Source organism: Amphiprion ocellaris, chromosome 22 (assembly GCF_022539595.1).
Source record: "Amphiprion ocellaris isolate individual 3 ecotype Okinawa chromosome 22, ASM2253959v1, whole genome shotgun sequence".
NCBI lineage: Eukaryota > Metazoa > Chordata > Actinopteri > Pomacentridae > Amphiprion > Amphiprion ocellaris.
Genome location: NC_072787.1, coordinates 7,333,784 through 7,359,449, shown reverse-complemented (window position 1 = coordinate 7,359,449; position 25,666 = coordinate 7,333,784). Strand labels below are relative to the sequence as shown.

Below are 25,666 nucleotides of genomic sequence, written 5' to 3'. Positions count from 1 at the left end.
GACTGAGGTCTACAGACTGAGTGAGGTTTAAATCCCACAAGAGGTTTGGGGCTGGAAAGGTGGAAGTACTGTATGAGTGCCTGGGAGTTTGTTACTCACAGTTTGACGACTGCTGCTGATCCATTATTTAACACACACACACACACACACACGGAACCAAACATATGCTTTACCATGTTCACACACCTAGCCACGCAGTCTGGTTTACTGATTTCTGCTAAGGAAAAGCCATTGTACTGTGTAATAAATGTAGGCAATAACTTGGAATAACTGAACATTTCTGCAGAATGTTCAACCATGAAATCAGATTCTGTGCATTTCTTTACCAGCCTAGGAAACACTCATCCCTCCACAGTGGCACATACAAGCATACAAAAACGATGCACATACCATCCAACTAACACCTCATATAAACGCTGTTATGCTTTCTTCAGACACCTTCTAGACCGTCTGTAGTCCAGCAAGTTAGACATAATTCAGCTGACTTCAAGCAAAACAGGAATCAACCCGGTGCCTACCATTCATTCTGACCAGGCAGTTCATGGATCCAGGGGACAGGATTTTCTCCCACGAAGCCCATGTCATCGTGGGAACTGGAAGATGATTGGTCAGAAAGGTGGGCAGGAAGCAGGGGTGGCCTATCATCTTCAATCATCACGATGTCATCTTGCGGCATGTTCACAGTGGGAGAGAACTGGTAGTTACCTGAGGGAGAGAGGGGGGAAGAATAAGAATGAGAAGTATATATGATTATATGATTTGTAGAAGTTTCTTCACAATTCTAAAATCTAAAACTGCTCCAGTGCTCAGTTTTTTTAACATTCCATCTGCGGTGTCTGATAGTAAATGTGAAATATGCTGAGGCACACACACACTTCCACAGACACATCTGTGTAAACATAATAATTATATTTCCACTTCACCAATTACCAAAATGATACTGTGTACAGATAACTTTAGCCAAGACTAGCTGAACTATGTGACTGCACTATGAAATTTTCATATCAGGTTGTGCCTGAAGGACAAAAACATTCTCAAAAAGATTAAATAACTGCTCATCAGGGACATGTTTTCAAAGCTGAATGCAAACAAAGATGAACCAAGAGAACAACTGTCAAACAGTGGCGTCCATATGACACCCTGAAGAAGACTAACAGACCATGAAGACTCATAAGAAAAACACATCAGTGATCTCGTCTACTACCCTGAATACCGCCTCTTAAAGTCACCGAAAAAGTTGGAGTTTTATCCATTCTCCTTCATTCTTCTCCAAGGACAAATGTGAGCAGGAGAAGAGCTCCCCTGATCTGTATTCTGTCCCGCCTGACCCTCCCCGCTGAGGACTTCTTTGAATGGCTCCTTTGCTTCTCCTCAGGAGTCAAAGTCGATGGGGAATGTGCGGGCACTCAGCGCCAAGGGCAGCAGAAGCATTGTTCAACGGCATGAGAAGTGGCATTACAATACAGAGGTGGACGATTCACTCTGAAAACTGATCAGTGCATGACTTAAATATGGACAAAACATCAAACCAAACTCAACACAAGCGACAGGATCTGAATTCCGCCACACACCTGCTTACCATTACACAAAGATTTTCAGAAATTCTGGACTTCCTGTGGTCTTTGCTTTTGTTTCCATTATCGCAGAGTCATTTTGCAAATTTAATAGCTTCGGAACAATTGTGTGTAATCACTAACAGCAGACAACAATATTTACTCTGGCTGGTTCCCAACACGAATCTGAGAGTCATTTAATTTCACTGGGGCCCGACAAATGATAAATGCACATTGTGGACGTAAATCTGAGCACCAATCAACACGGCAATGAGGTGTATAGTTTAGTTTTGGTATTTGCACAGGGAAAAAAAGAAAAGAAAAGCAAAGGAAGAAAACAAAACATCTGTGTGGGGGAGGACTGACACCAAGGTGGGCTTATACAGGTCTTCACATAAGAAGAAAAGTCATACAAAAAAAAAAAAACAAAAGGTTCGTTTGGTGGTTATTTGTCATATCTGTCAGGGCTCTTATCAGTGGTATGTGACTAAAGAGATTTATTATCCCTTGTGTGAATACATGTTCTACATCGCACACTTCAAACAGTGATGTCATGGTGCATAGACTGACTAATATAGCTAAGATGCCAGCTTACTTTCCAACCACAATGTTTTTACTGCCTCGTTTCATTTCCATTTTCATTTATTGTTTTATTTGACAAGGAGAGTGCTCGTTGATCAACAGAAACGTGACTACAAATGAGACAAAATGGAAATCTAATTCAGGATAAACTTGTTTATACCTGAATTCCTTGGGCATTCTTGCTGCGCTGCTCCATGACTAGAAAACTATCCAAAAGCCCCTGGATGTACTTGCACGTTTGCTAATTGATTCTTTTGAAAGCCTCATCCCTTTGTCTTTGGACTGCTCATCTGAACCAGTTAAGATGGCTGCCAACACTATACAGGTGAAATGAAGGCCATTTCTCACTTGGGCAGCTTGACAGAGGACCACAGGTAATTGAATTCACCCGGTACTGTAAATCAGCAGGACTGGAGTAATGGCAGTGATAAACTCCAGGAAGTACGGTAGATGAAGCTGGGCCTATCACTTTCATTGGAGACGACAGAAGTTAAATTACAGCTGCATGGTGTTAATTCATCTTGTTAATTGGAAGCTTTTTAAGATTCGTAAAAAGTTGTGAAATACATTTTTTTGTATAGAAAATACAAATGCAGTCATTTCTGATATAGCTGAGAATGACAGTCAAAAACAACATTCCGATGTTTGGCCTTTACTTTATCATCGATTGCCTGCTAAACAATATGTCATATGTGACCAGAACAGATTCAGTGCACCTTGGCATTAATTCTCCAAGTCTCTGGAAGTCTACTGAAGGGGTGAACACCATTCGTCCAAAAGATTTTCCTTCTTTTGGTGTTTTAATGATAGCGGTGGAGAGTGCTGCCTAACTCATCAGTCTGAAACAGTCTTACATAGGTAAACACATGGTGTGAGATCTGTTGACTGTGATGGCCATAACATCTGATTCCCCTTGTGATCTATGGATGACTGCATTTTCATCCTGGAGGAGAGAATTCCTTTAGGACTGAAATGTTTCACCACAGGACAAAGGTGATCCCTTTGAACAATTTTATATCAATCGCAGTGATTCCTCCCTTTACGGGCACAAATGGGACCAAATCATGACAGAAAAATCAGTGTTGGTACCACAAAATTCCGTTCCTATGCAACTAAATTGCATTCTCATTTAAATATGACAAAAACATATTTTCCACTGCATTGTATCCGTTTATGACGTGTAACAAATGCATTTCAAATGAACAAATATTTGCCTATTTTATTGTTCTATCATTGTCACTCGTATATTAGATAGGGTGGAGTTGTTGCCCTGGTAACCCAAAAAAATGAAGGGAAAGCTTCAAACAAGTTGTTAAACTTTTTTAAAAAAAATTTAATTACTATTTTCCTAAATCTAGCAAAGTGATTTTGGCAGCTAAACTTAACCGTGCTTCTAACGTATGGTTTTTAGTGTGAAAGTAAAACCTAAAATAAGAAAATGAGTAGAGACAGAACTTCATCCTAAGAATACTGGTCCCATACAAGTCGCAAACCCCAGCCTCCTGAGTGAAAGGCCTGCTGCTGACTTTTTTCTCCATCTCCTTTCGCAGACTTTTAGGCACTTTCAAAATTCTTTTGTTCCTTCAAAATGTAATTTAGAATGCAGTCTTATTATACAGGAACACCGTTTTTCAAAGACAGGCTCACAAAACGCCCAGCATGGTACAGCAGAGCTACCAGATCCACTCACTGTAAGCATCATGGGCTCAGGGAGTTCCAAGGGGATCCAGGTTCGTAGGATGTACTGTCAAGCAACACCGGTTGAAGTTTGTCTTGTTACAGAGAAAGCTTGTTACAAAAATTTCAAGCTCCCTCAAAATCGCTAGTAGAGAAAAAGAAACTATTGCATATATAGTACAACTTGTGAAAGTCTGTGTAAGTTATGTACATGTGTGACATGTATATGAGTTTCAGAATCCATTTCCTATTCTATCTTTAATCTGTGTAGAATAATGTTCAGTGTTCCTTATGCTCCATGAAATAGTTTGGCTTGTCCTCAGAGCACTTGCACAACTCCTCTAAGTCACTTCTCAAACACTTTGCCTTCTCAGTTTCAACACTTTCCTCCTATATTGTCAGTATCTGCTTTACAGTCAGTTTTGCAAAAGTGTGGCAGTGTCAATAAGAGATGCCCTGCGGTTGTGTGTCCATGGGGGCTTTTCTTATATCAGCCTTTAAGTTCCCTTAGTTGTTAGGTAGAGTTACCTCTTGGTTGCATCAGCAACACTGAGAATTTCACTACAGTAGCAACTTGGAAGAGACATACACCACTAGCTGTGTCCTTCAAAGATTTGGTGTGTGTGTTCAGTTACGCAGAACATGGACGTGGCATTTGTTGCATTCACAATATTTGCTCTTTAAAACAATACATCACCCATAATCACCCTGCATCCGCTTATGTCAGCAGATCACTTTTGCTAGAGGACACAGTTTTAATTAGAAAGTCTGCAGGATTCCCCTCAAGCCTTATGAGATATTTCCAGCCAGGACCTCTTGACACAAGTGGGCAGCAGAGCAGACGAAGAGTTGTTAAAGTCATCCTACTTACCTTTTTGTAGCAACACACCCACACACACAGGCACGCACACACACACACAGGCACACACGCACACACACACACACACACACAATGAAAGGCTGGTGGACAGTTATAACTGGGGCCACCCGATGCTTTGAAAGGTGAAAATAATTAGAGACGCTGCAGCACTTAATTTTCTGCAACTGTCAGCATAATAAGCAAAGAGGGAAATCACAGAACACCCACCCCCGATACTTCTTATAGCATAACTCACTCTGAACATGACTGAACAGCTAAACTGGGACAATGAGGCAGACAAGACTAAGGTCAACTAGAGCAGACCAAAAGAAAAGGACTCATGGGGAACGGTATGTTGATATGAGTTAAATCGCTCTGTGGTTCATAAAACTCGGCTAAGCAAAGGGCAGAGTGAGAATAGAGGCAGAACCTGGAGAGACAGAGGACTTTTCAGCACCTTGATGGTGCCACTCACTCGCTGTTTTAGCACCATTGTCTCTTACCAGCTTCTCATAGTAGTTGATGAGAGGAAAAAAGGCAGGTGACAAAACCAGCTGAGGCATCTCATTTCCTATTGTGTGTGCTACAGCTTGAACTGAACTGACTGAGGCAGCTGAAAGTCACTGCTGTTTATCATGGAGAGATGATTCTGAATGCAAACAAGCGCTGATGAAATAACGAGCGGATATATTCCCAAGGCCTAGTCTTCTTTTATCTGCTTTGAGTGTTGTCTCTGTTTTCATCATTTTGCTGAAGGAAGGTCATCTTAGCTCTTTATTAAGTTTGAAGTAACTTTTTGTTTTTAACTAACCATCCTCATGTCTAAGAACATCAGAGCAAAGTAACCCCCAGCATCTAAACCTGAGTGCTGTGAATGCTATTTCTGTTTTCACGAAACCCCAGAACCACTATCTTGGCTAAAATCAAAATGCTGTTATTCAGCTTGTGATGAACTCTGCAATCCTGAAAACATTGGAGCCTTTCAAGCAGTTCCCTGCCCTCCAGTTCTTGGAACAAAGCATGACAAAGCAAAAAAAAAAAAATGTAATTGAGGTCACATAGGGACAAATATTACTCTAATTATGAATAAATAATGGTTCACATAATGCTGATTCTTTCACAAAGGGCCTATTTAGTGTTCACTAAAGAACTTCTGATTCATCTTTACCATCTATGCAGTTAAGGAAAAAAGGTTTCTGGCAATATGATAGTTTCATTGTGGCCTTTGTCACACTGTAATTAAAGATAGCTTCTGATGAGTCACACTGGCAACAGCAGACACACACTACCAACCATCCCAGTGCTCACCGCTATAGTTTCTATCCTGCTAAAAAAAAAAACACAAGCTGTTGGGTGGGGTTAGCCATGGAGCAATAATATTGTTATGTGAAGGCTTTACATGATCACAGTTAACAGCTGTAGCCCATTAAAGTCAACATGATTACTGTGGTTGTTAATTTTAATGTCAGAACATTAAATTTCATTACAACTGTGGCTCATAGACAACATATTTTCATTTACAGCACACACAAAAAAAAGAGAAAAATTTTTTTTTACACTTTATACTTGAGTCTGCTGAGCATTACGTTAAATTATAGAGATGACATCTTCTCCACCACTCAATAAGTATGATTTTTAAATATCTATACTTCTAACCCACAGTTGAGTAGCTTGCTAAAGTGTCCACTCAAATAGTACAGAGTACGGTGAAAGTCACATGGTACTGTACTGAAGCAAACACAGGCCTCTGGCCAGCTGTTCACTTCACGTAGAAGCTATTCCATGATACTGAAGCAGGGATGTTCTTCTTCCCTCTGGCAGGGAGTGAGGACAGAGACAGATGAGCTCTCTGGCTCCAGAGGCCACCTGGTTGTATCCATCCAAATGGATCACAGCTTCACTCTCCTCTTTTTTCAGCCCTCTGACCAAGTGCTGCCCATTGAAACATTGAGCTGTAAGGTGAGAGGTCACACTAATAGCTTCACTCTATCTTATTTCTCCTGCACACTTTCCTCCATCTCTGTCCATCATATACTCTCACATTTTCTTTTCCTCTCTGTTCCCTCTTGTCCTCCCTTCTTCTCTGACACTTTGGCCTATTGATCTGACTGGAGGGAAGATCATTAGTTGATCCTTGCTGTCATGGCTATCAGACGGACATGGATTGCTGTAGGTAATCACCCTAAGTACAAACCAGTGGAAACCAAGGCCTTTATGCACACCAGGGGACACCCATGCCATTTTTTACTGGTTTTCTACCATGTTCCACGAGGGATCCCCTTGTCAATGCAATTGATCAGAACATTTAGTAAATTGGCTTAATGACAGTGTCTCACTGCTAGCTTGCAGACAAATGCAACGTAGGGATCCAGAAGTCCAGGGTTTAAACGGGGACATCAAACACTAAGACTTAGACAGACATATAAAGTTCATCAGTGATTAACATGGACCAAGGAATAAAGTGCTCAGTAACCAGCCATAACTGGCTGGAAGGTATTGGTATGAAGGTCCCTTGACCACACATTGACATCAGTAGGATTATTGTTACTGTATGCTTGAAAAATTAAAGTGATGACAGCCGAATGCAAAAATATCAGCATGCAATATATGGATGTCGTCACTACTGGCCAAGATGAACAGTAGTGAATCAAGAACAACCATCACCCAGTTAAATAAATCACTTTTAAATGCTTTTAGGGAATATCATTTCAAAACACTTCAAACTTTTTACACAGGCAGCAGCAAGTTTATTGCATTGAGTAATTAGAGTATTGCAGCATAATGGTAGTAATTAAACAGCAAACAAGTCTACTTCTGCATCAAGTAAAAAAAATACTTGAACAGACAATATAAAGTCAGACAACTTCTCCTTAATTTATATACACTTTATTTGATTCTACAAATGAAACATAGTTATTCTAGGGGTCAACCAATGTGGATTTGTAGGGCATTTGTAGTTGTAAGTACAAATAAAAAGAGGTGGCTAATCTCAGAGTAGCTTCTTTTTGAAATAATATAGTTTTTTTTTTTTTTTTTTGTTTTGTTTATCAAGAATCCATTTGGAAAAAAAATACCAGGAAAACTGGAAAAATACCTACATTGTAATATATATTCTATTTATATTATATTTTCGTCATTCCCACGTGTATGATGACAATAAAGTTATTCTATTCTATTCTATTCTATTCTATTCTATTCTATTTGATTCTATATTATATCCTATATTCTACCGTATAGTGCAGTATGTCCCATAGCAGTATTGATGTCTAGAAAAACTCTCTTTGTTTGCCCTGTCTGCTTTGTTTCTCTTAAAACTAAAACTTAGGTCTACTGGATCCCAATGATACACTAATCTGATGTTAACCACAACACTGTTAACTTGCACACCCTCATAGGTGCTTTAACTTACTCTGGCAAATCAGGCCTCTGCTCGGGTAGAAGTTGGGATTGTGTTAGATCACCAGCCTTCATGGACTAATGAGAACAATGAAGGTAAAACCTTTCCTATTCTAACAAGTGTAACACAGTAGGATATAGGACATATGACTAAAACACCTAAAAGGCTCAAAGTGCTGATAGAACTGTATCATTTACTATGTTGTTTTTATGTTTTTTGTTACATGATGATGGATGGATTCCATTTAGCTGTTTTAGTTTCAGGGTCATTCTATTGGTCTTGAAACAGTGGAGGTGAAGAGACAGCAGGGTCATGTCCAAGGAAGACAATCCCACTTTAATACCATCAGGAGAGACTAAAGTGTCTGGGTCATTCAGAGGTTAGTGTGTCATGACCTCTCAGTCTATGTGTGTGTTCGCAGTTGTGCTTTCAGATTTTTTTTTTATGAATTAAAATCATTCTAATGCCAGAATCCTACAAAGTGAGATAATTTTGCTGTTCTGCTCTACTCTGACTAATTTTTGTTTTAGGTCAACGTGTGCCTGCAGGATTTTGCACCCTTACCTGCACTGCACACATTACATCCTGTGAACACCTACTTTCCTGTGTGACAACAGCATGAGTCCGCTCGCCTGGTTCCCACCTCCATTCTAGCCTTCCACCCCTTACCTTACTTTGGTGCCAGCCCAAGGTGTGCATTCTGACTTGGTCAAACTGACACATCCACTGACAGCGCTGTTCCACGGGCCTCAATTTTCACCCCAGCATGTGGACCCCACACCCAGCAGTAATTTTCAATTAGACAGAACGGAGGGCAAAGCCGGGTGTGATGCTAACGACCTTTGCGTCAAACCCTGGCTGTCACTGTCACAGTGAGAACACGCAGGAGAGTTCACTCAGTTCCATCTTTTCTTCCCCTTCAATTTGTCTTTTTGTCTTTCTTCCTTTCTTTCTTTCTTTCATACTCTGTTTTTCCTTCTTTGAACAAGAAAGCTTCTCAGCTTATTCTCTATCCCTTCACCTCCAGAGGGCAAAAGGAGGGTGGGGATAGAGGGGAAGCAGGAAAAGGGGGAAAACGTGTCAGGAACTCATTTAATTTGAGCACGGAGTCAAGCAGAGCAGACTGTATGCTCACCACCTGCTAGCTGCAGATTCAGCCTGTGGCCATGATGCTATGATGCATGGTGTGTGCATGTGTGAAGCTAAAGCTGACAATATCACAGCACTGCATGGCTTACTGAAGCAAACAGAGAATGGGATTACCTCTAACTATTGATTAGCTGAATTACACACACAGGAGATAGTTCTGAATGACAGCCCAGAATACTGCAGGAAGATCAAGGCAAAGTGTCCTTACAATCAATATGATGGCAGCTTAATAGCACCTGTCTCCTTTGTCATTTTGAGCTTTTCTTTGCTGTTGCCATGGTAATTCTAATTTCTGTAATTCATTGAATTGTACCATTTCAGAAAATGACCTATTCCTGCTGTTTCAGAAAAAAAAAAGACTAAAAGCTACATGTGACTGGTGGGAGTAGACAATACGGTCCAGTTTCTGATCAATACTTGGGTTAGGTGAGATAAGACATCTGTAGGACATCACAGTTATTTGCTTTTTTTTTTTTTTTTTTTTTTTACAGTAAATAGACAGCATAACAATACCACTCATGGCTTGGTAGAAAAATGGAGTTTACAATTTCACTGTATTGACTTGCTGCCATCTGCAATAACTTGCAATCATAGTCAGGTCTTAATTCTTGAGCAGCACAACCATTCCATCCCATTTACCTCAGTGTCTTGGTTCATTTATAGCAGTACAGGCAGTATAATGCAGCAGAGCAGCAGAGGAGAGTGCCTGATTTGGTTAGAGAGTTCCTCCGTTGTCTTTTAAGAGATAAAATGCCTCTGAGTTTTGTCAGTAATCACTGTTTACTCTGAAGACGAATGTACGGCTCACATCAATGGAAACTGCGTATAACCTGATGTAGAGCTTGTGTGTGCATGCAACTATGTGTACCCGATGCAAGTGTGCACTATTGTAGCCCAAACGCCACATGTCTGGCCTTCATGATTCAGTAATTTAGCAGGTCTAGATACACTCCACATCAAGCTGTCAGTCAAGCCCTGGCGGCTGTGTGCTTCCTGACCTTGCAGAGCCGTTCTCAACATCTGTCCTCTAAACACAACTGTCACATCTTACCCACCAGACAATATATCTGAGCCCATCTGAAATAACATATAGAAGAAGATAGAGTGGAAACAGCTACTCTCTGTCTAGCCTGCAGACATTGACCATCCACACTGATAAGTACGTTTCACAATGTCTTACTGAGACATACTGATGAGACAATTTAACATGTGATATTTTGCACTGGCTTAATTCAAAATAAAGTAGATATCTGCACTACACAGGCTTTCATAAATAACAGTCTGCATGACAGATACATATAAACATGTTGGATGTGTCAGTAATATTTATAGTATTTGCCTTCAGTGTGGATATTGTGACTGTTGACAAAAGTCACATAGTAGATCTGTCAATATATGTATAGCTACTGAGCCACCAGGTCATGGTTACAAAGCACAGAAAATAGAAAAAAAAATTCTTCTGCTGTTTCTTTTGATAGTTATAAATTAATAAGGTAATTATATATAATAATATAAACAAAATACATGTCAAATAAATTCTAGATCCAGAAAATTGAGTTCATTTGTTCCCTCAAACTTTAAAACAGAATCAAATGTGCAATGACACAATTTACATCATGCCACTCCTAGCTGACATATAGCCGTCACATATTCATAGGCACTGAATGTATAAGGCCTAAGTGGTGTGTATGTGCCACAGAGATCCACACTGCACATGTAAAAATCTTCTATTTATATTTTCTACACCAACTGTGTATTTAGAATTTTCTGAATTTAAATTTTAGTATATAAGATCACCCTGTCCCTGTCCGCATTTATTTTGCTAGTATCAGTGAATTAATTTTATTCCCGACACAGTCCACTGTAGTGTGTAGATGTTAACATGCCCATACTACTTGTGCTGGGTCCAGAAAACTGAAGACAACCACAAAATGACAGCCCACTATCTTGTTTAACCACACCTCTACACTGTACATGCACTGCAGGAGTAGACATGAAAAATATATATTCTGGTGCACACCTGTCCTGGAAACGGTCCATTTATGTAAGGCTAATCACTGTATTACTGTGGTTTAGTTGAAGGAGGCTTTTTGCCATCCAGGATCTTATATCCAAAGTTGCAATTCAAAAGGGAGTTAAAACAGCAGAAGTCACAAGATGTTAATAGGAGGTGCATCCAGATGATTATGTTTTCTTTAAATATACATCAAAAATCATATATAGGGGAAACACAATAAGGTCTAATATGAAGCCTTGTGTTACTCCATAGGACATCTGTGCAGAGGAAGAGGACACTATCAGTTCTAAGTCTGAAGGGACATGCAACCACGCAGCAAAATGCCTTCAAAACAAAAACGGGTGTCCAAGGCAGTAGAGAGGTGTCCAATCATCTGTGCCCATCAAGAGCTGATTCTGTGGTATTATGTCCTAAAACCTGACAGAAATTTGTCAAAGATGAGTGTGACCCAGAAAGAGAGGAGTTGAGACATTTTCAGCAGGTGCATGACAGCTTTTTTGAAACAAGATGGGACACAAACATTCACAAAAGAGAATAACACTTTCTTCACAGGTCAAAGAGGAATGAGAGATTGGTTCAATAACTCGTGAGCATAAAATGAAGGATCCTAAGAAATGTTCAAATCTTTGCCATGTTCTCCATTGAACAGGATCAACATTTGACATTCCAACTTCTGCATCTCAGGTGCTGAATTCCACCTCAGTGCTGCAGTGTTGTGTTGCAGCATTGGGTATAAAATCAGCTGTCACTGCATTAGACATTTAAATAACAGAATTGTGTCAGTTTAAAAGATGAAGACCTGTCACAGAGAGTAGGCGCAGGTTAATGAGGGCATGACTCAGAGACAGCCTGAAGACACAGAAGAAAAGGAGCTGACATTTTCTTGCACTCAGACAAGCCGAGTCAAAGATCTGAGACTCCGCTGAGCTTCGGCTGTGATAACTTACTGCTTTAGCACCCACTCCGCCCCCACCTATAAAACTTTTCCACTTGGCTCATTCGACTCCTACTTTGCAGGATGAGACGAGAGCTCGGCGCCCTTGAAGTTTCAATAGCAAAAAACTTTTCCATCAGTGCGCCCACAGTTGCCGCTCATGATCAGAGCAACGTTCTAGAAAGTCTGCATCGGAAAAGCCAGCGGAATAAATAAGCCAAACTGAGAGGAAAACCCAACCAATTTGAAAACATTTGATTTTGGGTGGAGGAGAAAAACTGGATAAAAGAGTGAAAAAGAGAAGGGGGGGAGGGAGAGAGAGGGAAACAGGGGGAGCGAGAGTGTCAGGGACAAGCCCTATTGATCTGGAGGCTTAATTAACCATCAGATGCCTCTGACACAGTCTCTGATCTTCTATGATCAGTGGCAGAGTGGCACCGCTCTTGGGGGAGACGGTGAAGAGGTTATAGAAAAGAAACAGGAGAACAGATGGGAGAAGGGCAGAAAGGGAGAAAGTGTAGATCACTGATTAGAAATTTACTTTGCAGAGTGAGAAGGTGGAAGGGTGACAGGGTGAGAGGTGAGAGAGAAGAAACACTGAAGACAGGGAGATCATGAGGAAACAGATGAGTTGGTAGAGAAGGAAAAGTGATGAAAGGAAGGAAAATAATTAGTACAAAATTGGAGGAAGAAGAGCGATAAAGATGCGTAAGAAAGAAGGAAGGATTAAGACCAAATAATGTCCAACAGCTGTATATAAACGTATAGTGCGTCTTGAGAAAGGAAATGTGGATACGTTTGACTACACTGCATCATTCCCCACAAACATGCCCTCCCCTCACTGATGCAATCACCTTCAGCTTCTGTGTGCATGCATACGTGAAAGGGCCATCGATGCCGAGATGACAGCAGTGACTAGTCGAGGATTGAATTGCCAATTCTAATACACCTGAAGAGCCGAGATCTCAGCCTGCTGATGTCAACTGGGCAGAATGGGAATTGACCCATGTGAAACCAGTCGGGAGTGGAGTGAAGGTGGGGAGGATTGGGGCTGACGTTAATCCCTGAGAGGTCTGAATAGTGAAATAGCGTACCTTGGAATGTGATGAGGGGGGATAAGCCTTTGAAGGTGATGTTGGTTGGGGCTTTGAAGGAAGGAGCAAGCAGATGCATTTCAGAGGGGCTGGGGTTAATGTTAAAATTGATCTGGGAATGTCAGATTACAGACAACACCAGTTCATGAGGAAAATATATTCAGTGTGGATGAGGTTAGCAGGTCAACTACACTTCCCATCAAGGTGAATGGGGAAAGATAGGCCAAAAAAAACCCAATTTATGGAGTAATTTTGTGGAGTAGCAGTTGACACAAAGACACAACGGTGGAAAAAGACAGAATGAAAAAAAAAGGTGTTTATATAATAAACTTACCAATCCGTCCAATGGCATTAGCTCGTGGTGTGGAAATGTTGTCCAAGCTCTCAGTGGTTTCATAAAGAGAATGGGAGATCCGGCGTTCATTGTTGTCAAGAAGTGAATTAACAGGATGCTCCGACGGAGGGCTGCCAAGGGCTTCCTAATGGAGAAAGGTAGAGAAATTTTGTCTTAAAAATGTTCCTTAAATGCTAAATCTATATATGTATATATGAAGAAGTGTAAATTTTAAATTAGAGATATGAAAAAAATGCATTTTGTGTTTGAACATTCTGACAAAAAAAAAAAAATGACATACTATCTTTGTCACATTTTAAGAAAATAAGGTGTTGAGCCATTTACGAGGTGTGGCAGGACACACTATCCTGCTGGGGGAGGCCACTGTCATAAGGGAGTGCCTTTGATATGGGAGGGTGTGCTTGGTCTGGAGCAATGTTTGTATGTTCCAGAGTAAGATCCACATTAATGCCACGACCTTACGAATAGGAGATTGCTTTGTAACGAGATGATCAATGATATTCACTTTCTCTGTTGAGTTTTTTAGGTCAAGTCTCAAATTGGAAGATTACTTTTTGAAAATGTTAAAGGCTATGTTATTTGAGCTATACAATAGTTTTAAAGTAACCAGTAAATAGTAATCATCTCTGCAGTGCAGTGTATTTGTGTTTTATGAACAAGAGGACGCATATTCATGGAGAAAGGAAGAACTGTGTATATGGCTTCTAATGTGGTGCCATCAATACTCCAGAAACATGGAACCAGGGCTTCGGTATCCATCTCAGCTTACGTCGGTATTTTCTGGTTCAGCAGTATGAAACGGGTTCTGCAGTAGTCTGAGCTGGATAAAGCTCCATGGATTTCCCATAGGCCAATAGACAGCTGTCTCTAACAATGAACCCCAGTAAATGGACCAGTGACATTTGCCACGTCGTCGATGTGCTGCACTGCTGGTTATTGAGCCCACTGTACACTCAGTGCACGTGCCACTCTTGACAGGGGGACATGGTTAGTGGTTAGTCTTTAGGTCGGGGACCACTGGGCCAAGATAGTGTGTCCAACCTTCAACAGCCAACAGGCTGTCAAATGTGGTATTTTATAATCGAGACAATGCAGGTACCAAAGCAAGAGTCAGGAAGCAGAAGAAGAAAAAAGGAAGAAAAAAATCTCACATCCACGTGTGGAGAATTAAAACGTCGACCTTGGCCTTATGCCCCACAATGCTTCATAGCAGCCTGTGGGCAACCTGGAGAATGCACTGGAGAAGATCTCCCTGTATAGGACCTATTACAGATAGCTCTCTCACAGTGAGATAGTTCAGCGTAGTTCAACTCTGTACCTCAAGCATGCTTTAAACCAGGGGGCCCTGTGTAATATTAATGTCTCACAACACTCTGCTGGCTTCCGGCCAAAAGAAAGGGCAGTAAAAAAAAATAAATAAAAAAATCAGACAATGACAGCAGCAGGAAGACAAGGGAGCAGGATGGCGAGGAAGACAGAGAAAGAGAGGAGGTGATGGAAAGATTTTGTTAAAAAAAAAAAAAAATGAAGGGAATTCCAAAAAAGAGGAGAGCTGTGGGAGCTTAGGTCCCAGTGTACTGTGGGTGCTGCCAAGTCGCCTCCTTGAGGGAGATGCATACCAGGGTAGAGGGACTTATCAGCTGTTTAATATAAATGAGAGGTTTAATGAGGTTGAGAGCACAAGACTTTATCGGGACAGTGTGTTGATAAGAGGAGGGAAAGAGGCTGTGTGTGAGCGTCTGTGAAATGGGGGGCTGGGTCAACCCAATTACAATCAGAGCCACGGCCACTGGCAGCCTTTTAATAAAAAGCATGTCCCTGGATGATTCAGACTCAATAAGGTTCAAATTGTTGAAATGAAGATTTATTTTACTCGCTTTTTCCTCCTTTATTCAATCACTCTCTGCACTTTTTAATCTGTGTTAGATCACGCAGAGACTTGTCATGAGCTGAAAAGAGGTAAGATGGAAGGGTTTGGGTAAGAGGTAAGAGTAGAGATGTGTGGACAAAGTGGAACAGAGAGAAAGCATCTGAAAACCAAATGACAAGAAAACTGTGTATAGAATGTGTCAAGGAGGAAAAGATCTCCGAAAGACGACGATGTCAGTGTCTACCTCTATCTGTAAAAGCTGAACAGGTTTCTTTGACAACCAATCATTGTCTTCTATGGCAAACAGACATTGAAGTCAACATAACACAGGTCCAAAATTGCAGCAACCTAATCTTTGTGTATTCAGTATTAATTAAGTCTGCTTCTGTGCATGCTAATGCTTTAGCACACTCTGACTCTGTTTACAGATTCATGAATGTTTCCTGACTGGTGCAAGTTTAAAGACAAGCTGCTTTGTTTTTATGTAAAATTTGTGCACTCTGCTGTCACGTCATATTCAATAGTTGACATATGGTGTTTACAAATGACCAATAGCTTAGTTTATTTATGACTTCATAAATACTGAACATGGTGTCCCTGTGTGATGACCATCTAACTACTATTTTACTAACAATACCATAAAATCTCCAAACAGGCTGTGATCGAGCTCAGAACCATGAAACAAGTTATTTAACCGCAGGTGACAAACTGTGACTCCTTGACAATTCAAGTGGAAAAAGCTCAGTGTATAACCAATAGTTTTGGATCAATCTTGTCTACATGTTGGTATAAATTATAAGTAATTAATGAAGCTACTGCTTGGGAGATGCTTGCACTGATCCTGCTGCTGTCTGATGCTGCAGGTATGTAACAAACTCAAAGGAAAGACTAATACAAAAAGTTAGAAGTAACACACTGTCACTTTCCCAGCTTAAAGTACTGACGTTTGAGTGTGCCGACCCATAATGCAACAACATGCTTGAGACATGCTATGTTGACAGTGTATCACCTCAGGAATCTTCCTAGGTTCCACCTTCATAGACTCAATTGTCAGCATATGCTTTTTTTGAAGAAGAAGAAGAAGAAGAAAATGCTTTGAAACAGAAGAATGGACACATGTTCATCTCATTGAGGCAGCAGGTTAATAAAATGATAATCTGAGCAGAAGAAACATTAATGACAAGTACAATTTAAAACACAAAAGTAAAAGGGCTAACCATACAACCCAACAACTCAAGGGAAAAAGAACCTGCTATGTGCTATCACAGTGTGCCAACTGGGAATGTTTCAGTCCAACAACAACAGCAAGTTGATCAAGGAGCTTAGTTGTCCCAAAGTGGACTTGTTCCTTTAAGTCTCTTACTGTTTTGGTGAGAATTTAGTCCTTTCTTACCTCCAGTTTTCATCACCTCATCATGTGTTTAATCTGCCTTAATCTAGTCATTTTCAGAGTGGATTATCCTGTTGACTGAGGGAGAGGGCAGAGCACTGTGACTTACACTAAGCCCAGTCAAGATCAGCTGCTGCTCAGCTCCCATTGGACTTACTAAATATGCCTGTGTGTTTGTGTGTTCAAGGTGATGCTTGTATTTGTGAGAATACAGTGTAAATGCGTGCATGTGCAAACTGTACTCGTGTATGCGTTTGATAGGATGTGTTTAAATTTATTTAAGGTAAGTGCAGACTCATGCACAAATGTGTTTTTGCCTGTGCACCAACATCTGCCTGACCTTGAGTGCTCAGTAAGGAAGAAGCAGCGGTGTGTTGACAGCCATGGTCTTAAGCTGTCAACTAAGGCTAATAATGTCTAGTCCATGGCCATTTCCTGGCCTTCTATCCTGGTCTCAGTCTGTTGCCGTGGCCCTAATCCAGTCAACCTCAACCATAATGCTGTAATTACAATCCTTAAGCTGCTGCATCCTGCCCCAGGCACAACTCACCTCTCTGCTGGCTGGATACCCCACTTTCATTAGCTGCTCACATCCTCCCAGAGCCTCACCTAATGCCAGTGCTTGCGAAAGTGGGCTCCCAGGTCTTTTAGGAGTTCTTAGCAAACTTCAATTTTACCAAAACATGACCAAGAGAGGAAGTCAGCACAACTACAGGATATGTGAGTATAACTCCAGCTCAGAGTTAACTGTTGCACTACTGCTGTGTAACTAACTAAAGACATAATAAATGTTTCTTCTTGGTAACGCTGACATGATAGATTATCTGAATCATGGCCCACACCAGATCCTATCACATCATCTCCTTCTGCACTACAAGAGACTGTCTGCAACAAAAGTCATGAGCAGTTGAAACCTACAGTTACACAAGCTGGAATGACTGCTATCCACTTTGAATGGAACATGATGCTTTAGCGGGGCACTACCTATTGAGCTACAGAGATTTAAAAGCCATGCACCAGCAATACAGGAAAAAGCTTTGGAAAGCACAACTTTATGCAAGTGTCTTCTGATGCAATGCTACCGACAACCTGGCAAGAGCCAGTCGGGCTTGTTTTGATTTCTATGCTAACAGAACTTCTTTTGTGCTTCACTGGTGCACTAAGGATAATTTCCAGCAAGCAGAAACAGGACCACAATGCCTATCAGTCTTGCCAGCTTGGGCATCAATGTTGTATTAAACCAGATTCAACAACATGTACCATATTAAAGAATAACAAAAACAAAGTAATCTGTGCTTGTAAAACAAATGCAGCAGAAAATGAACAACTTCCTCAAGTGTAGTATTATGTGGCTGTGCTCGAAAAAAAAAACTGTCAGAAAAAAAAAATGTCTGTGCAGTCAGATAAAAATATGCAAAACACATGCTGAACACATGTTGGCTATATGTGGTTATCTGTGGAGGGGTCCTTATGGGCTTGTGGGCTCATGGATGGGCGGGATGACAAAATTCATGTCATGCAAACTGTAGTGAGGTTAGGCTGTGCTAAGTATGTATATTAGTTATAAACACTAGCTAATAACTAATGGAACTAAGTATTGCTATTATTTAAATTCTGCCAAATATTACATAACATTGCAACACATTAACCTCTTTCAACTGCTCTTTATGCTACAGTGGACAAGTTTCCACACAACATTGATGCTAAAATGATACCATTTTATATGAGTAACTTTGATATTTTTTTTAATAAAAGGTTTCAAAATTAATGCGTTAATGTGAATTAATCCATTGTCATGATTAATCTGATTAAAAATTTTAACGCAATTAACACATCTGCAGCACAGAATGACTCAAAATCCCTGAAAAGTCTCTGGTAATGCATTTTGGGAAGTTTTTCCCAGTAGACTTAACGTCGCGCATGCCGCCGCACATGTTTTTGGACTGTGGGAGGAAGTTGGAGTACCTGGAGAAAACCCACGCATGCACATGGAGAACATGGAAACTCCACGCAGGCCAGGAAGTCAACCAGGGATCCTCTAGCTGTGAGGCGATGGTGCTAACCATTGAGCCACAGTGCAGCCCAACCTAATACCTTTTGATAGATTTTTTATTTTTTTCTCACTAAGAATTTCTTTTTTTAAGGCTTTTTTGGCTTTATTTGATAGGTCAGTGAAGAGGCAGACAGGAAAGTGCGAAGAAGACATGCAGTAAAGGGCCATGAGCGGGAATCGAACTCAGGATGCTGCGTAAGGAACTATAGCCCTGGTTCATGGGTCGCCCGCTCAACCAGTTGAGCTATCTGGGCGTCCAGGATTTCTTCTTTTTTAGTTGCGATTTTTCTACAGCGAATAATCCCATGCTCACATTGCACAAATTCATCCCAAGTTCAACAATCACTAAAAAGTGCCACATATACCTAACTTGGAAACACCACAAACCTTCCTGTGTAGTGAAAGGCATCTGGTTATCTATTCGCATACACATGTATATGTTGTTTAACAACACTTGGGTTTTCAGACACTAAGCACACACTTCACCTCCTCAGTCCTCCACCGTGCCCAAGCAGCCCACTCAACCACTAGATTCAATATATTATTCTCTCAATTGGTCCTATTGAGTTTCCCCTGCCGCTCCTAAATGAGTTAGTCCTTAGAGAGACAGCTGGGAATGAGGACCCGGCAGCGCTGGAATTGCATTTCTGCTGCTCTGCGATCTACTTTCCTCAATTTAGTCACTGTGTCATTGCAAACTGCATTTCCCAGACTGCACTGCTCTCTGAACTCCCTTTATCCCATTCCATGAATCACTCCTGTTTGCTATGACAACAGGGGAGCTGTAGTTTCTACATGTCATGATCTAACTGGTCCTCAATCAGTCCATATTAAGTTGGGAGGAGGGGGGTCAACACAAATTTCCTTCCCTTTCTCTTGCCTCTGTTGTAGGCCAGCATCTCAATGTTTTAAGGTCTCTCCAGCAGTGGTCAGCTCAATACTAATAAAACCATAATTTACTAGGCCGGGTCTCTGATTGATAGCTCTCGCAAGGTTCGATCGATCAGCCTTTCTCTCATACTAGTGAGCTTCTTTTGTTAGGGCCAGCCACTTCCTCCCCTCTTGTCTCTTTGCATAAGCCTTGTCTAAGTGAGTAACAGCAACATTATAGAATGGATTACAAACAGCTATAGGCATGCTGAGAAGACAACTTTCGCATTCTGTCATATAGAATATGCTGTTATATCTACTCTCTTCACAGAGTGAGCTAACACAGGAGCATCATCAGGAGTCCTGATGATGCAACAACACTAAGGTGAAAGCAAGAACTAAAGTCACTGCTGTGTTTATCTTCCTCCTGTACCCCCTGCTGCCTCTCATCAATAATAAAACTGTTTCAGCTTGCCTTGTGCATTACCTGATCGTGTTCCCTAAGAGTGCAGTTGTAAAATAGAAGGGCAGAACAGCCTATAGTGTGTAGTTGGTCATTATAACAAAGCTAACAGTCGCAGTAAACAACAAACTCTGAGACGAGGTCATATTTGTTTCTATGTTGGGAATCCTATCATATGCAAAGGGTTCAGACCCTCAAGTCCAATTCATAGTTTGTGCATTCATGTGCTCTGACCACTGCAGTTGAGTGCAGAGAGCAGCCGCTGTTCCATTCATGCTACACAAAACAATGTGCATACATATATGGTTGCAATGGCCATTATATCAAATGAAGCTAGTCACAGATTGAATTAGAGCAGAGGGGGTATGATTATTTCTGAGGTGTGTCAAGGTGCAGAAGTCTCACTGACAGTTACAGAAATGGCAGTGATTGCCTCAAAAGGTTGTGCAACAAAATATTATTTAAGGGTACCATCATTTTTGTCCAGGCGTGTTTCATGAGTTTATTTTTTTAAATACTTCTGTTGAACCAGAAAAGCAATGTCTGACTTTCATTGGTTAATTTTCATAGAATTTTTATTTATCATTACTTTTGTCAGATTCAAATTATTTCTGTGACCATCGTGGGTTTTTCTTTCAGTAACCGAGGGGTACCAAAAATTTTGTCCACGTGTGTAAAGGATTCTTTTTGATAAATCTCAATACTTCTTATAAATTATCCTCTGGACTGCTGAAAACAAGAGAGCTTTTTGGTAAGTCACATCATGTTCACAGAACAAGGTTCCCAATTTGTCCATGCCCTTATTTAACATAATAGGCTACTTAAAAAATCAAAAGCAACGTGTCTGTTTTATGAAATGTAGTGATCAGTGATGTCAATTGCCTTGAATTAACTCAACCCCCAATCTCACTCTTCTGCCCAGTCATCATTAGGCCTCATGCTGTGAGGAGCCTGTCACATTCCTCCAATTTAAAGCACTGATGCTGATTAGCTCTCATGTACATCAAAACCTCAGCAATGTAGTAAATGTTGGCATCACTAGTGGTTCATTTGCTGAGGAATTGCAGACACCAGTGGACATTTCTATAATGTGGTACTATGTCAGTGGCTTAAGAAAATGAGAAAACAGGAAACCAGAAACACGTTTCTCAGGTGACTAAACGCTCAGGGCCACTTTGTGGTGGTTTCTTGTCCCACATGGTATTTAAATAATTGGGGTTGCTGGACTGGAAAGTCTTTCAAGTGGTCAAAAGAAGGGGAATGCTTTACATAAAAGCTTTACATTTATGACTTCAGGCGGTCTTGACAGAAAGCTCTGCTGAGACAAGCACAAAAAGAAAGCGAAAGTTAGAAATATCTTTACTTCAATAAATGAAATCAAACCAATGGGGAGGGGATCGCTGGTAAAGTGAAGAACTCAAATAGCACTGCCTTACTTAGACAGAAGCTCCATCTCATGAATTATCATGAAAACTCTATGGTGGATCTTCCTAATGTAAAAATAGTACACTGAAATTCAACACAATCTGCAGATATGTAGAATGAGCAAACGCAGACAGGAAAAACGAGAAATGTTTTGTGGTGAAGCATCTTGGTGGAAATATGTTTCTGTAGCTGTGACTAATGCGGAACTTCATTGGCAAGTTGCGGTAGAGCTGTCAAGAAGGAAAACAAAAAAACCACAAGACTGCCAGTCTGTCAAAAGTAGTCGATGTCTGCAGGAGATCTTCGTCATAAATAACATCACAAATGCACAGAGAGGTGTGAGCGCACACCGTGTGTTGAATTTCAAATCTGAGAAATGAAACCCAGCCACAAGCATGCTTATCATCAGCCTGTCTGCTTTTAGACGCTTGTATGATAAATATCTTGGTAATATCATGAACTGCTACGGCTGTTGCAAGACAGAAAAAAATAAATAGATTAAAAAAATAAAACATCTACCACTGTGTTGAAGTCCTTAAACAGGCTAAAAATGAAAGGCAAATTGATGCATATTCAGACATAAAATCCTGCTAATTTTACTGGCATGATAAAACCTTAAATCTCCATATATTAGCTGCTATTGCAGTTTCACAATAATATTCTTTGTACTTAGTTCTGACGATGTCTTGTCTTTGTTCAGCCGTTGCAATGGTCAATTTCTCAGTATTAGCCACAGCCAAGATGAGAACAGATAATGAATTATAGAACAAAACAGTGCTTTCAATATCACACTCCAATAAACTATGAAGTATGCCTGTATATCGTCATAGCAACTCTCACTCTATGTTTGTTTTGCATGCAGTGTGTGCAGTAAACCTCTCACCTCAATCTATTACAAAGTTGTACATTTGCGCTACAATCTACTGAGCATTCCCTTTTCCCACAAGGAAATTACCTTCAAGCAAATGGAAAATTGTAATTGCAGGTTCTTCCATGTTATGTATAATTACTGTATCATTAACATTTCTGTGGCCATGAGGCCAAAAAACATATACATGACTGTGTCTTCAAATTGTCATAGAGAAACGTGACAATCGCGTAATGAAACAATGACACATTAGAGTCAATGTTCAAAAAATTAAATAAGTTCTTGTAATGTCTCAACACAGTATCAGAAGTGGAGGGTTGACAGTTTGAGAACAAATTGAATAACGAAGCTGAACAGTCAAATTACCATAACACTTGCTTCAGTCACAAGACTCTGGGTTTGCAACTGGAGGATCAGGCAATAATAGATGGAAGATGGAGAATGTTCAGGAAGTTTGGTTGAAAAAAATAATGGAATTGAAATGACTTTTCATGAATTTAATTGCTTAAACACATGTGACGATATATTAATAGAACTCAGATATAGAAGGAGAAATTATACAGCCTCTGAAGCAGCGATGCAATTACAATGCTTCAAATAAATTGGCAATGACCAATCATATCACTTGACTATCTGGGGCAGAATGGTAGTTTTTCAAGCAGGGGCTATCTCTGGAAGCAGAGCAAAGAAAAAAAATTCTGGGACACAATATGTGAACATAGAGTGTGTTTGTTGTATTCAAAATGATATGAATTACATTTTTTCTGTCTGCCTCTGTCTTCTCTCTGATTGCACATAAAGTGTGTTAAAACTGTTGGTATTAGCACTCATTTCCAAAACATTCTGCAATGTATTGGAGAAATTTCACCATTATTATTTAACTTAGATCATTGTTATCCTGTGACCTAGTTGAATGAATCCTCTTCAACCAACTACGAATGGTTCTTCAAATGTCACACAAGGGCAGTAAAGTGTCCACATTTGTCAGATTTTGAATCAAGCAAATGAAGACCTTCCAAGTTTGTGCGGCATGAAAAACCGACCACCCACTGCTTTGTTAGACTTGAATACATCCTTAATTATGCTGAAGGTTTTCCTTTTTTTTTTTTTCGTTATTCCAAGGTTGGCAAAAATTCTAATTTTAATCCAAGGCAAAGGCCCCTTATAGTCACTGCTTTAAAGCAGTAAAAATAGACCAGGTTCTCCACCTCAGATATGGGCTCAATCATGGGCCATCAGCAGTCTAAACCCACTCACCAAAACACTTGTCTCTGCCACTGAGAGGATCCATTTGAGATGGATCAAGCCCCAGGTTCTGCTGAAAGCAAAAGGACCTCTGGGAAACCTTGGGCAATATGTGTAAGTGTGTGTGTTTTTCTAGGTAATGTGTTTGCTTGTGTGCGCCTGTGAAGAGGCTACTCTGGGCGGTCACACACTCCTGACGCACAAAGCGAGCCACATAGAGCATTTCGCATTTCAGTTAGGGCTCTTCATGTTTGCATCCATGTGTTACAGGGTCCTTTTCAACGTGAACATTTTCAGTTGAAGAAAATGTGGCGTGTGGTTTTTGTAAACACCCACCAAACCAGGCTAGCTAAAACCAACAAGAACCATCACACTGCTGTACTCTATCGAAGACGAGTTTACTTTCGCCCAAAGGACTAAGCGAAGTGATGATGAAATCAATGCAATTTTCAGCGTGGTGGCCTGGATATGCTGCACCCATCGAAGTCCTGTCTCCTCCTCTCCACCCTCCGATGCATTAGGCCATGTTGCTCGGCTCTTCTCCCCTGCAGACAGTGATGGATCTGATTCATTTCAATGGTGGCCTCCAGTGCTCACTTCCATTCGGCTGGGTGACAGTGGCAAACTGGTGCAGGCTCCCCACATATCTGCCCAGCCAATACAGCAGAGCAGGGGAGAAGGGGCGGTGGATGGAGCAGCCCGGAGCTTGTGTCGACATTTAACTTCTGCTTTTCTTACTAGAGGTTTGCTACTGACCTTAAATTCTTACAATTTACAATCGTATCTTTTCTCTACTTGGAGTATATTAAAACACCCCTCTAGTAACTTTATGGCACCTGTTCAAACCACTAAGCTTCCTGAAAACACAGCTCAGTAAGATTTCCTGTAATGGGACTTTGATGGATGGAAACTAAAATGCACTATTACGTCTCCCACTCCTTCACTTTCACACACTCTCTTTACATCTTCCCATGCAACAATATCAGCATGCTGTCTCAGAGCAACTAATGCTGATATAAATATCAAGCTAAATGCAAAGTTGTCATAATTCACGTTAAATGTGTATCTTTAAATGGATCAAAGAAGCAATAAAACCTTTATGTAAAAAATACTGTTCTTAATATTTTCCCCTGCAGAGTGATAGTGTAATAATGAAAAAAAAAAAGTTTTTCACAATTTCCTAAGATGACTGAAGATAACTGTCTGCTTGGTGTCAGTCTGTCTACCTGTCTGCCTGCTGGTGAGGAATTAAAGACGACAGGAGAGTGACTGGGCCCAAGTGATAGAACTCACTGAACCTTGGGGCTGAGCTTTCCCAGGAGGGACATGTGTCCTCTCTCTCTCAGGCAAATGGAGGGAGGAGGAGGAAGAAGAGGGGGAGAGCAAGAAGCAATAAAAGGAGAAGGAAAAGAGTGAGGTGTGTAGATCAAGCACGGCCCTGCGATTAAATATAAAACTGTATTGCTGGGTCACTACAGTGGTCTCATTCAAATGGATTCAGCTCCAATCCTGGCTGTGTTTATGCCATGTTCTACCTGTTAAACTATGGAGCACCACAAGTTGGGGGGAAAAGAGGTGAAAATTAACATTAAAACAAGAAGAAAAACAAGTACACAAGGTCGCAGGGGGATGATGCGTGGTGAGAAGAGGGAAAGACAGAACACTTGGAGGATGAGGGTTACCAGGGAGGGTGAAGGGCAGTAAGGAGGAGGGACGGGGGCTCAGCATGGTACTCCAAACTGACACACAGCCACAGGACACAGGCTCCAATTAGAGTCACTGCAACACTAATCAAACCTGATCTACAACCTCTGGCTGCAGGGAGAGTGAACGTGCGCGAGATTTTGAATGTATTCACAGTTGAA

The 25,666-nt window shown here is 40.8% G+C and overlaps 1 protein-coding gene across 2 annotated transcripts in view; it reads right to left on the bottom strand.

Annotated features, from left to right (window-relative positions):
* pard3aa (par-3 family cell polarity regulator alpha, a) overlaps positions 1–25,666 on the bottom strand; it is a 392,129-nt gene that overhangs the window by 139,096 nt on the left and 227,367 nt on the right. For both annotated transcript variants that reach the window (XM_055007067.1, XM_023262624.3), the window contains exons 15-16: positions 13,597–13,741; positions 519–705 (exon numbers count right to left, since the gene is read on the bottom strand). In XM_055007067.1, the coding sequence (XP_054863042.1) occupies positions 519–705; positions 13,597–13,741 (332 nt within the window). The remainder of the gene's footprint in view (positions 1–518; positions 706–13,596; positions 13,742–25,666) is intronic.